This window comes from Cryptotermes secundus, unplaced genomic scaffold (genome assembly GCF_002891405.2).
Source record: "Cryptotermes secundus unplaced genomic scaffold, Csec_1.0 scaffold1137, whole genome shotgun sequence".
Classification (NCBI taxonomy): domain Eukaryota; kingdom Metazoa; phylum Arthropoda; class Insecta; order Blattodea; family Kalotermitidae; genus Cryptotermes; species Cryptotermes secundus.
Window position 1 is genome coordinate 234205 of NW_019729230.1, and position 12366 is coordinate 246570.

The window sequence follows — 12366 nt, forward strand, 5'->3', positions numbered from 1 at the left end:
CACAGAGCTTTGGAATGCTTCAATTCCACGCCAGCCTAGAAACCACTCAGTTTTTTTCTCAAATAAAAATAAAATCATATATCGAGGCCACAGAAAGAAGCCCCAGAGACCATTCTTCCCCCCGCTTGTCCCCGGACTTGTTGCGCTTCCTCCTCAGGGGTAGTTTTCTACACCACTTTACAATTGTCTATCCGTTTTGTTAACAAAAGCGTTCTTAGTGATGAAAACGTGATAATTTTTTTCCTAGGGACAAGCGACTTACGCTTGGTGACGTAGGTCAGGGGAGGCTGGAAGGAAATGCAACAGTAGGCCGTCTTTCCCCCACCATCCGTGAGGCTTCTTTCGGTGATCACACTTTGGTAATATTGTGGGGGTTAGTGATGCGTCACAGGCAATCAGAGGCATACGGCCTCAAGCCTGCATAGTGCGGAACTCCATATGTAGACATACAGTGTTAAGAATAACAGAGGAAATTTGTACTTGAGTTCGTTCAAGGTTTCTGTAGACTGATACACAGGGAAAACCTTAACGGGCAGACCGCCTTTATGGGTCTTATTCATGGTCTGGTTCGTTTAGCGATCAGCTTGAGAGGATGGGCTTACCGGGCAAGAGATTAATCGATCTCATATGAACGATGGACATATCTATACATGCTGTTTACCTAGTAAGGTGTTTCATTACGCCGACCGATTGATGGAAGTGGCCATAGGCGGAATATGCAGCATGAATGGAGGCTCTGGAAAACGTATACAGCATTAGAATTGGAAGCACCAAGGGGTAGAGGCCGCCTGGGTTTAGGTGGGAAGGTAAAGGTAACGTAAAGTTGGCCCCGGTTGCTCACAGTGGCCGCGCGGTCTAAGGCATGAATCATGTTTGCCCGCTCGAAAACTGGGGTCATGGGTTCGAATCTCACTCGTGGCATGAATGTCTGTATGCGTTTATTTTGTGTACTGTGCATGGACCCTATATCAAGTCAACCAAATTCAGGTAGAAATAAGGTAGTAAGTCTGAAAACCAGAGGAAAATAACATACGATGGTTCAAAAGGACGTAACCGACTAGTATGAATATTATGGAAAACAAAAGCATGGTAAAAAAAGAATTCTCTTACCCGTGCCGCGAATCGAACCACGGCCACCTAGCCCGTAGCCCACCCCTGTAAAAGGTTATATGAAAATTTCTGTTAAGGAAACAGATATGAGTATGTGATGCTGAAATCAGTTAACTCAGTTGGGTACAGTGGCGCGCTCTTGTGAGGAACCCGTTTTCTGCAATAGCAGGGTGTTTGTTTATGAACTGAGTGTGTACTGATCTCCACAAAGAAACTTCTCTTCTGTGGAGGTCATGTGAACAGTACAAACAGTAGTGCCGTTCCACCAAAATAATGTTATGTCCTTTGGATCTACCCGGCACAGCTCTAGTACTTTCTCCTAGGGAATGCCTTGAAACTGTGCCACTTGGCAATGGGGACACAAGAGACAGTCTGGCTTCGTATTATTTTAGGTGATGGGTTTACTGGGTTCCTGTCTTTTTGTAGGTGATGTCACAGTATTCTTCTGGAGAGCCTGAGAAACGAAAAGTGTGATAGCCATTAACCCATAGATGCCTGCCGTGTAACCAATATCTTGGGTGACGTCATAGAAATTGGCTTCTCCTGTATGATATCTTCGTCATTGTGCCCTCTCCCCCTTTAGACAGCTTTAAAAGCGTTCATTTCTTGTCTCTGTGGTATACAAATTGAAATTCGCGTTAACGACGGATTTCTGCGTGTATGAAACCTGTAGGTTCATCGCCTGATACACAAAAGTTCACTGTGAGACCGTATTCTGAATCATATCCGCCCACTGCCCACAGTTTGGCTAAATATTCCAGTCCTGTCTGCTCGTAGATTTCCTAAGTGCTGACGTCCAGCCAGTCAGAATGTTAGGTCCATATCCGGTTCTTACGTTTATCATGTCCCGCCTTTCGCTTCTTTCTTGATGTAATCGTCTAGTCAACATTTCATTTTTCATTGCGTAATTTTCTCAGTTCTCTGTCACTTCAGGTTTCTTAGTACCAAAGGTTGTTAATTATAGTCGTGTCGTTAAACCCTCAGTCTGTAATCGTCCCTCGGGATAAGGGACCACGATTCAACCTGCTGTAAAACAAGGACAGCCGAGCGGTCTAAGGCATGAACTGTCTTCGCCCGCTTGGAAACCGGGATCGTGGGTTCGAATCCCACTGAGGGCATGGATGTTTAGTTTGTGTGTGTGCGTTTTTCTGTGTTTGTGTACAGGTAGAGGCCTTGCGACGAGCTGATCACCCGCCCAAGGAGTCCTACCGAATGTGTAAGATCTAGAAAAACAGAAGTGAACGGAGAAGTTCATGGCCTAGGCCCACTGGGGCTGTAGTGCCAAGGGGGAAAAAAAAAATCCGTAAATACTAAACGGAAGTCCGTCAAGTAAGTGAACGTTATGCCTTCGCCTGTTCCGGCCATTATTGCCCATCGTCGGAAGTGATATCCTCCACCGCTATAGCTGGACCAAGAGATAAAAGTGGAACTAAAGAAATTCTCATGAAAAATATTTTCCAAAACTGTCATAACGAGAAACAAGATAAAAACCCTTAATCTAATTTGCGGCAAAATTATGTCTTTTGACACTCTGACGAATGCATATTTAAGTATTATTTATCGCGGTTGGTTATCATGCCTTCGGAATAACCAGAAAGTTTATTTATGGGGAATCTTATCTATTTCGGACACTCCCTTTTGGTCTGTCATTTATATAACCAGCGCCTACCGAGTTGCTTTGCGTCACCCCTGGCGATTATAACTGTCGCATCAAACAAAAGAGAATATCTGTGCCCTGAGGCCGTAGCCACAATTTTGTTTTGCCCACAGCTTTGCGCACAAATTACGTCCACTGTTACTCGGGGACACTTTATCTACAGGGTGAACACAAAGGGGCACACCGTAGCGTAGTTGGTTGAGACACTATGGTACGAGTCGGAAGGTCGCAGGTTCGAGTCCCGATGAGGTCATTGGATTTTTTCAATTGACCTGATCCTTCCAGCCGCACTATGGCCCTGGGGTCGACTCAGCCTCTAACAGAAATGAGTACCAGGAATTAATTGTAAAGCTTACCGCCATCTGTGAGCCGATTGTCTAGATAATGTGGGACCCTCAACGTCTCACAACCCTATGGACCTTCACGGCCTGGCACAGGGATAGCTGGCGCGTAAGGCTGACAACCTTACCGTCATCTGTGAGCCGACTGTCTAGAAAATGTGGGAACCACATATTCACGGTCAAACATAGTAACGCTAATCTTAAAATTTCGAAAGCATTTTATGATTAAAATATTCTCGGAATCTTGTAAAGAAGGACACTGAGAAGTATTTACTGCCCAATTAAGGAAAATAGTATCTGGAGGACAGTGTATAGGCTAATCATGAACTTTATTACAATGAACCTGATGTAGTGAAAGCAATCAAAGTATAGTGGTTGAGATGGCTAGGACACCTTTTTAGAATTCACGAGCAGGGTCCTTGCAGGAGAGTTCTATCTGTTTATCTTTATTCCTGTTGCTCCCACTTGGAGCACAGTGCATCCGTGAAACGCTTCGTTTCACTTGCATTTCAAACACAGACAGTTGGTAGTACTCCTTGGACGGTGATCAGCCAGTCACAAGGCCGCTACCTAACACAAACACAGAATAAACACAGATAAACACCGATGCCTTGAGTTTGGTTCGAACCCACGATCCCAGCGTGGAGCGAGCAAACATATTCTTGTTTTAGACCGCGCGGCCACTGTGATTTGCCTGCAGGATGTTAACTCTACATAAACCAGACGGTACCCGACGAGTAGGCAGACTTGCTATCAGATGGCTGGATTCAGTTGTAGAAGATCTGAAGACAATGGACGTCAGAAATTGGAGACGAAAGTCAGAGGATCGTAAAAGAGGGCAGAGTTCATCGTGGACTCTAACGACTGCAGAAGAAGTTTTGTTTTAAGTCCGAAAAAGGAAAATCTCTCATTGTTATATTCAGCAGTCAAACGATTTGACCCTGATAGGGTGATAGGATTTTGTCAGATCTCGATACCGGAAATTCATGCTGTATTTCGAATTCAGGCAGTATGTCAGTGTTAGCGGAAGTCAAAGATGAACATTTCGCTACGTCGTTTTCAGCTCCGATGATGCTTGGTGTGATTAATCTGCACGAAACGTTTTCATGGCGTGTATATTTTGAGCCATGTCAGTATCGCCAGAAATGAACGTTCTATTATAAAGAGTGCGTCCATTTTATACTCTCTTGTACAGTGTTTTCGACCGTGTTAAATTTGTAAGGATGTATTGCGGTCGATCATGAGTTACATAGGAACAAATGAAAATGAATGCTTTCAGTGGAAACAGTGTCCGTCATACGAAAACAATTATGGCCCTGAAAGCAGCGTATTGAGTGGTTACAAAATATTTGCGTACCACATAGCAAATTCCAGTTATTCACGATTGTATTCTGCTGGCAGTTATTAATGTAATATTCTTGTTTCTTTTTACATAGTGGGTGAATTGAACATATTATGGACAGATCACGTTTTGAAGGATGCCGTTTTCCGGGATGTGGCGCTGTGTAAATCATGTGTGAACCGACGTTTCGGAAGAACGTATCGCCTCTATCTTCAGGGTTGAAAAATCAGCGAGCGAGGAACCAGCAGCCATCTCATGCTGGTTCCTCGCTCGCGGATTTTTCTAACCTGAAGATGGAGACGATACATTCCTCAGAAACGTTGGTTCACACAAGATTTTCACGGTGCCACATCCCGGAAGGCGGCATTCTTCATAGTCACCGCTGTGAAAACCTCAGACCTTACATAGGTTACATTTATCTCCGAATTCAGTAAATGGATTTATGCGAAATTTTGCATGGGGGACATACTCGTACATTAAAACCTGTAAAGGGAGTTTAATTTTGCTTCCTGTCAGTACTTACTCAAAACAAGATGGCCGGTTTTCTTTAAACAGAGGTGTACTCCATCAAAAAAGAAGCCTGAACATTATTGAACTGCATTTCTCATGGAAATATGCAGCATTTGTTTGAAGAGTATTTTCAGTCCATTGGAAATACACCACAAGTAATCGGGCTTTCTGACTTTGCACCACGAATAATTTTAAAATAATGTGACATCCATTTTCTTTTTCTCTGGCTGTATTGGTTTTCAAATAGGCAATATGCTTGGGCCAGCGAATGGCTGCAGGTTTTCCCTCACCCGTCTGCCTAGCATCTGTGTCCCCCTCCCGCGCAAACACTTTTAACAGTTGACACTTGTATTCTCCCTGTCCCTTCTTCCATTCTTGGGTTATTGGTGTTAACCGATCCGTGGTGTGCAGTGTGGATAATTTGGGGGTGCAGGCGGGCGACTGTAACTCCCCCTGCCCTTGTCGAGTACGTTGTGGCTAATTCGATTGAATTGGCGCAGAAAGTATTGCAGCCTGGGTTAAAAATTAAGCCTATGTTCGTATCTCTAATATATTTATGCTAACAGAAATTTGTGACATGTCAAAGCATTGCCAGGCAACGGCTCGATAAACATCCCGCGATACGCGTACGCAACAATAAGGCAACGGGGTTATGCAATCCGTTTCTAGGCAACAGCTCGGTAAATACTTCGTGCAGGTGAAATGACGTCAACGCAGCTGTGGGTAGCTGTCACGTGACGTGTGTTTTCTGTAGGCAGCAGTCAGCGCGCCAGTGGACTGGCGAGATATTAAGCATGTGATTTGTGTTTTCAGTGTGGTCCGCGCCATGCCCACTGCTACGCAACATAACTGTAAAAACTTCTACAATAATAAGTTCTTTATGCGTGGTCCGTGCCGAAGGTTTATAGGGGACAACAGAGGTCGTTCTCGAGTAGTCGCAGCTGAGAAGCCGTGAGTTAAGGACAGGAAGCGGTCATGGAAAAGAGTTGAGAGTGCAGTGCAGTGTAATTAAGAATTAGTTTCAAGAGTACGGTTATGAAGAGGAGATTTTGTGCAATATTTGGAGTGTGTAATTCAGTGATACTGTTATAGTTCCTGTGGAACTAGCGGAAACTGAGAATCCTAGTGCGTGTGCAAAGGTGAACTGGAAAGTGCGTAGAACAGCGATAGCGCTATAACTGAGTGCGATTAAGGGAACTTGTAACCGAAGTGCCAATAAATCCATCCGAGCTAGAACCCGTTATTTTCGTCACGCCTACCCTCCTTCACGTAACAATATGAATGTGAAGGCCTTTGAAGTTTCATAAGTCTCAAATTACTAACTAAAACGTAATCTCAGTTACTTGCAACATGTTTGCCGCTGCCTGAACCCGATTTCGGTTTCATCACAAATTTCATTAAGAGGTTCCAGGCAGTAAGTACCGTATTCACCAGTTAACTCTATTGACCTTTACATCTTGGTTGGAGAACTGATTTGTATCGCCAGTAACACGTGCGTGTGAGCACTAACTCATCGTAATGTACACAGGGCCTACAAAACACATTTCGAGAGCTGCATTTGGAATAAGCATACTCGTGCTCGTGTGACTCGCTATGATCGCGAGTAATGTGGACGATATGACAGGTCATGAGACAAGCAAATTTTAAATTTTAAATTTAAAAACTGTAGCCAATAAATGAAAATACGACTACAGCCTATACACACTACGAGTAAATACACGGATCCTCACGCGCCGAAGCCTGGCGAGTAACTGAAGTAGTGTGGACGAAGATTTACGAGCACAAATAAAAGCCAGACGAGTCTCCCGACGAACACGAGCACGAGCATGAGCACGAATAATGTGGACGCGCCTTTAGTGTACATTTAACGAAAGAGGAGCATTACATATTTTTTATTGTGGGGGGGGGGGGAACCGACGTGCATCAATGGGAATTGACAGCCGCCATAACCTGAAGTCAGGCCGGCCCGTAACGCCTATTCACATTTCACAGTCATACCGTGTTGACAGTTCTGCTGTGTGATCTTGTTTATTAACTCGTTTGAGATTTGTGTTTGCTGACTTAAGTACATGATTTACTATTAACTAAGCGACCTCCGTAGTCTAGAGGTAACGTTCCCACCTCATGACTCGTGATACGCGGGTTCAAACCCGGCGGAGGTCGTGGAATTTTTAAGGGCGGAAAAATTCAGGGAGCAAGTCCTCCGGGAGGGACTTTAAGACGTGGGTCCCGCTTTACGGCACGTAAAAGAACCTCATATCTCCAAAAGAGGTCACTGAGCCAAATTACGGATGTTTCCCGCCCAACAGTAGTCTCTAATACCTCTGATAGATGGGGGAAGCATTATAGATACCACCAAACCAAGTAAATTTTAATTAGGATCTAAAAGTTTGTGACCTTGGTACATTAGCACAAATATGTTTCTGGACATTATCGCCCAGTTTTTATCTAAAAATACCGTCCTATTTATAGGTTTAGCTGAAGACGGAGACAGAATCCAGTCTCCGAAACGTTTTGTTTGGAAAATAAACAGGACTGTGTTTTTAGATAAAGCAGAACAGTGGATAATGTCCAGAAACATAATATTTGTACTAAATTTTAATGTTAAAATAATACTGCTCATCTACTGTGAGACAGATTAATTTAATACAGAAATAAATAATATAATACGCGCTATGTTAGCAGCTGGGTTGTCAGTATAAGTGAAGTGCAGACTGCTGCAGAAATTACATTAATATAATTAATTAAGATACATTTGCACTGGTGATTTCGGTTCATTTAATTAATTTATATTTCCGATATTTTTATACCAGTCCTTTTGTCTGTTATTATCCAGAATAGTTTTATTTGATTATGGTATTGTCAGTCCACTATCAAATAGATTATGTTTGTACAAGAGTAAATAATAAGATAGCATAACTCAACTGTATTTCGCTTAGTGGGGGATGGAGTCCAGCTGAGTCCACTCGGCACGTCGGCAAACTGATTGGCCTATTGTACCTGCCCCCGGGTGATTATGATGATGGAGAATTTGGTGGAATGAAGATTGGCAGGGGAAACCGAAGTACTCGGAGAAAACCCTCCCTAGCCCCAATTTGTCCACCACAAATCCCACTTGACCAGACCCGGGATGGTACCCGGGCCGCCGCGGTGGGAATCCAGCGACTAACCGCTTGAGCTATGGCGCGGCCAACTCAACTGTAACTAAATTAACTGTACTTTTATTCATGAACCTGGAGAGCCTTCAACACCGCATTGCTCCAGTACACTGAACGTGAGTAGCTTTCCGGTTTATATCCTTTAACTGTAATATAAACGGGTTTCAGATTGTAAATTAGATTTTGCGAGTGTAATTGACAAGATGGAATTAACAAAAAACAAGGACAATTCGAGTTTCTCAGAAGTGACGTAGCGGTTTGTAGCGGCCTGTTGCATGTGAGAGCAAACTCGATTATTCTTGGAGTTGCTGGTTTAACATGGCAGTCAGCTGTTGTAGCAGTCCACTGCTAGTATTGGCAACAGCACGTCATGACGTCATTAATGAGTGATCTCAAGTCGTCATCAAGTCTAATGTGTGACGTTAGAGAAATGCTGAGGGAAGAAAGGTTTGTCGGACGAAAAAGAGCGTGTAGTGTGTAGTGTTATGTGCGGTAGACGAGAGATGAGTACAAGTTGTGTGAGTTAATTAAGCTTACAGTTATGTATGGTTGCGAGTAATCTTATCGCGTGGAACATGACAGTGACGAAAGGCTCTTGTCTCAGTTGGATGTCAGTTCTGGGTGACGCTGGTGTAGTGGTGTAACTATGCGTTCGTAAGCCAGCAGCTGATGGCGATAATTGAATTTTGATTATTCGCCACTGGATACTCAGGCTGTGAACTTGGAAGTGATGTGTGCTTGCAGATATATCCTTCATCACGAACTGTGTTAACGTTTGTGTGTTCGAATCATGCAGGAGAAGAAAAATTGTACCTGGTCTCAAAGGATTATAAGAGCTACTAGATTTTTTGCGAAATACAAGAAACCGGTGAGTTAGTTACCTTTATGTTTATATGACGGCAGGATTACTAAAATACGTATAAGCCTATGCATAAGAAACATTAGAACGATATACTAGTAGTTAGTGCAGGTTACTGACTTTGGGATGTGATACTTAATAGTCTGACAGAACAAAACCAGCATTTCAGAGTACATCCATCTCCAGATGCCTCTTCTGCCTCTTTACTCTGCAGATAGACGCAGTAGGTTCCACCGAAACGTTGGTAAATTCTATTAGAGCACTTGACATAACATTCCAGAAGACACTGAGCCTGAGAATAACACCTTGAGAAACTCATATCTCTTTTAAAATTGTTAAATTTGAGGATCAGGAAACGAAATACTTCCGCACTTTATGGTTATTTTTATATATGCACCTGAGGCATAGGTGAGCAAACTACGGTCTCAGAGATGTTTAGATGACGTTAGTTATTGATATTTTATTTCTTATGCATTGTATAGAGAAACTGCAGAGAAATAAACTCATATTTTGATGGAAATTCCTCTTTTGGCGTCTCAGGTAGGCGAAGGAATGAAGTCTGCGCGTTCTTTTGTTAGCGACGGACGTTGAAAGGAAATCCACTTTGTTTGGGTAGATCACATAAACAGAACGCACGTTATAAACAAGCCGTAGAATTTAATGGGAGAAATATTTTGTTTTTATGTGCTCTTGTTACGTTCCCATTTTCAAAGCGGAAGAATCATGAAACCAGCTGCTCATGTACATGCGAGATGTACGAATGAGTTGGGCACGCGATAGCGTAGTTGATTAAGGTATTAATGCTACAAGCCGGAAGGTCGTGGGTTCGATTCGGAATGATGTAATTTGATATTTCAATTGATCTAATCTTTTCAGCCGCACTATGACCCTGGGTTCGACTCAGCCTTTAACAGAAATAAGTACCAGGAATCTCCCAGGGGTAAAGTGCGGCCGACGCATAAGGCTGACAAACTTACCGCCATCTGTGAGTCGATTGTCTAGAGAAAATGTGGGAGCCTCGACGTCTCACAACCTTATGGGCCTCCACGGCGTATTACAGGGAAAGCTTTAGTATTGCGAATGCTTTGAGCTTACCCTTCGCACTTCACCCGTCACTGGCGGTTTTGACAGGTGGAAATTTTGTGACCTCAGCGAAAAATATTTAGGTATCTGACACGGTATCCAGAATTGAATTTTAGGAACATTTTCAACTGTATGGTTCCAGTGAGTATGCAGCTTTCTAGCTTGAACGTTTTGCGTCATCGGAAAGGCCAGTTACAGTACTGCGATTATGAATTCTGATCTGTTGAGACCTAGCAGCCCCTTCACAGCAATTTATCTGATTTAGGGCGACGAAACCTAAAGTATTCTGGCATTCTAAAGTAGCAATTCACGCTGTGGAATTCTGTTTGAGGGCCTCGTTTTCAATTTCGGTTGGGCTACAAGTTTTATTTGTTTTCTGTAGACCCCACAGATGGAATTCCAGAGTAGTAGCTTCACAGGCTATGCCCGCCTGATTTCAAACTACTCAGGTGTTAGTTTACATGCCACATAATGGTAAGATGGCTTCTAGGAAGGAGAGATAACGTTAAAGGCAAAGCAGGCAGTCGAGTGGAACAGTTAAGCAAATACGTGCCTATATATAGGCAAAAATACATGAGTTGAGTCATTGCGCTCTTGACTGAAGAAGAGAGAACGTGTTCCAAGTATTCCTTTTATACAAACCTTATTCATCTAATCCAGTTTAAATATTTTAAAACAGATGTTAAGCGTTACCTCCAATAATTTTCGTCTTATTCAAACAGTATAAGGCGATCTTTAACCCTCTGTTGCGTCATTTATTGATTGTATTGTGTTTGTACTGCATTATAAATATGTATTCACTTACAAATTATAAATCACTCCGTCCAATGTGACCTGTAAGTTTTTTACTACGTAAAAACTTAACACCCTTACATGTTTCGGTCTCTGTGGACCATCTTCAGAGGGCAAACATCACTACAAATAGGAAACCACTATCACATAATTTGTTTACACGCAAAGTATGTACACTTATATGTTACAACATACAGTACACAGAATAGAACGTTTCACAAACACAGCAGTTTCCTGGGAATGTAAGTTTTAAAAGTGTATAAGATTCCTTGATGCTAATTAAAAGTTTTTATTAAAAGTTTTTTAGATTGTCAATGATTAAAATTCGTAAACCATGCAGGCTCGTGTTCGTCCTCCCATCGTNGAGTGATTTATAATGTGTAATTGTTATTGTGACGGACCAGAATGAAACAAATCAAAATGTATTCACTTAATTATCGCAGGTGCAACAAGGTACACATACGCCAGTTCCACAGTGTTGCCAACTATCCGCGGGATTATGCGTTGTGTTATGGAGGTCTGTACCTTGTGGGTGTTGAGCCGTGTACAGAATGTGATAAAAGGGCTCCAAGACTGGATTATTGACGGGAAAGCGAATGCTTAGTAAGGCAGGTAGGAAGCGTCGCTGTTATTTTACCGTGTGGCGGGAATTCGACATTCCCGATAGTAGCGCAGGTTTGCACACGGTTGCTTATTTGACACTTGTAATTTAGTATTTTAATTTTCAAAACCATTATAAACCTTAGGAAGACGGCCAGTGAAATTCGCGAAATTAAAAAAAAACAATTTTAGATCAAACTGTGAGCTTCTCGAATATATTTGGACACATGCCCAAAATTTTCAAGGAAACATGCATATGCCTGCTATCTCCCGACACGGCACACGGAGAAAGCAGTTGCTTTCCTGCGTGATGGCAGAAGACAGGCAATCGTGAAGCTGCAATAGAAGGCCTGTTATTTTGCAATGTCCGGCGAGTGATTTGATCGTGTTTAACTTTCACAGGCTCACCTCTCCGGGAATGTGGAGGACAATTTTACGATATGATAGAAATCGAATATCGCAAGTTTAACTTGGTGATAAGAACTTGAAAATAGCTGTTGATTTTTATAGTCGTTTCGTCTGTAATGCGGCAAATTAATAACATTAATTCATATTTAATTCATGCAGTGATTGTCAATGTATGAACTGTTATTAAAATTATTAAAATATAAACATATGTTATGTTACTACATGTTTCGACCTTACAAAGACATCATCAGGCAACACTGTTTAAGGATTCTAACTCACTGTACGCTAATCATATAGAATTTTTAAGATATGTCGTTGATGTTCCTCCATATCTTTTTAATTGCCGCTGTTTCTATGTCATTACATACTTACTTGCTTACTCATGGAGCTGAGCCCTTCTGGAGGAACCGCCAATTCTGCAGCTACTCAAGAACTTCCCAGCGTTTTAAGGCACCCGAAGGTTCATTACCGTGTTCACAAGAGTCCTTCACTGGTCCCTATCCTGC

General features: G+C 42.4%; 1 protein-coding gene across 8 annotated transcripts in view; it reads left to right on the plus strand.

Annotated features, from left to right (window-relative positions):
* LOC111865586 (ribosomal protein S6 kinase 2 beta) overlaps window positions 1-12366 on the plus strand; it is a 324642-nt gene that overhangs the window by 224805 nt on the left and 87471 nt on the right. The window contains exon 1 of one of the 8 annotated variants that reach the window (XM_023853749.2): window positions 8603-8986. The exons of the other annotated variants lie outside the window; for them this stretch is intronic. Coding sequence (XP_023709517.1) covers window positions 8909-8986 — 78 coding nt within the window. The 5' untranslated portion in view covers window positions 8603-8908. Of the gene's footprint in view, window positions 1-8602; window positions 8987-12366 lie in introns of those variants that run through there. 8 annotated transcript variants of the gene reach the window in all.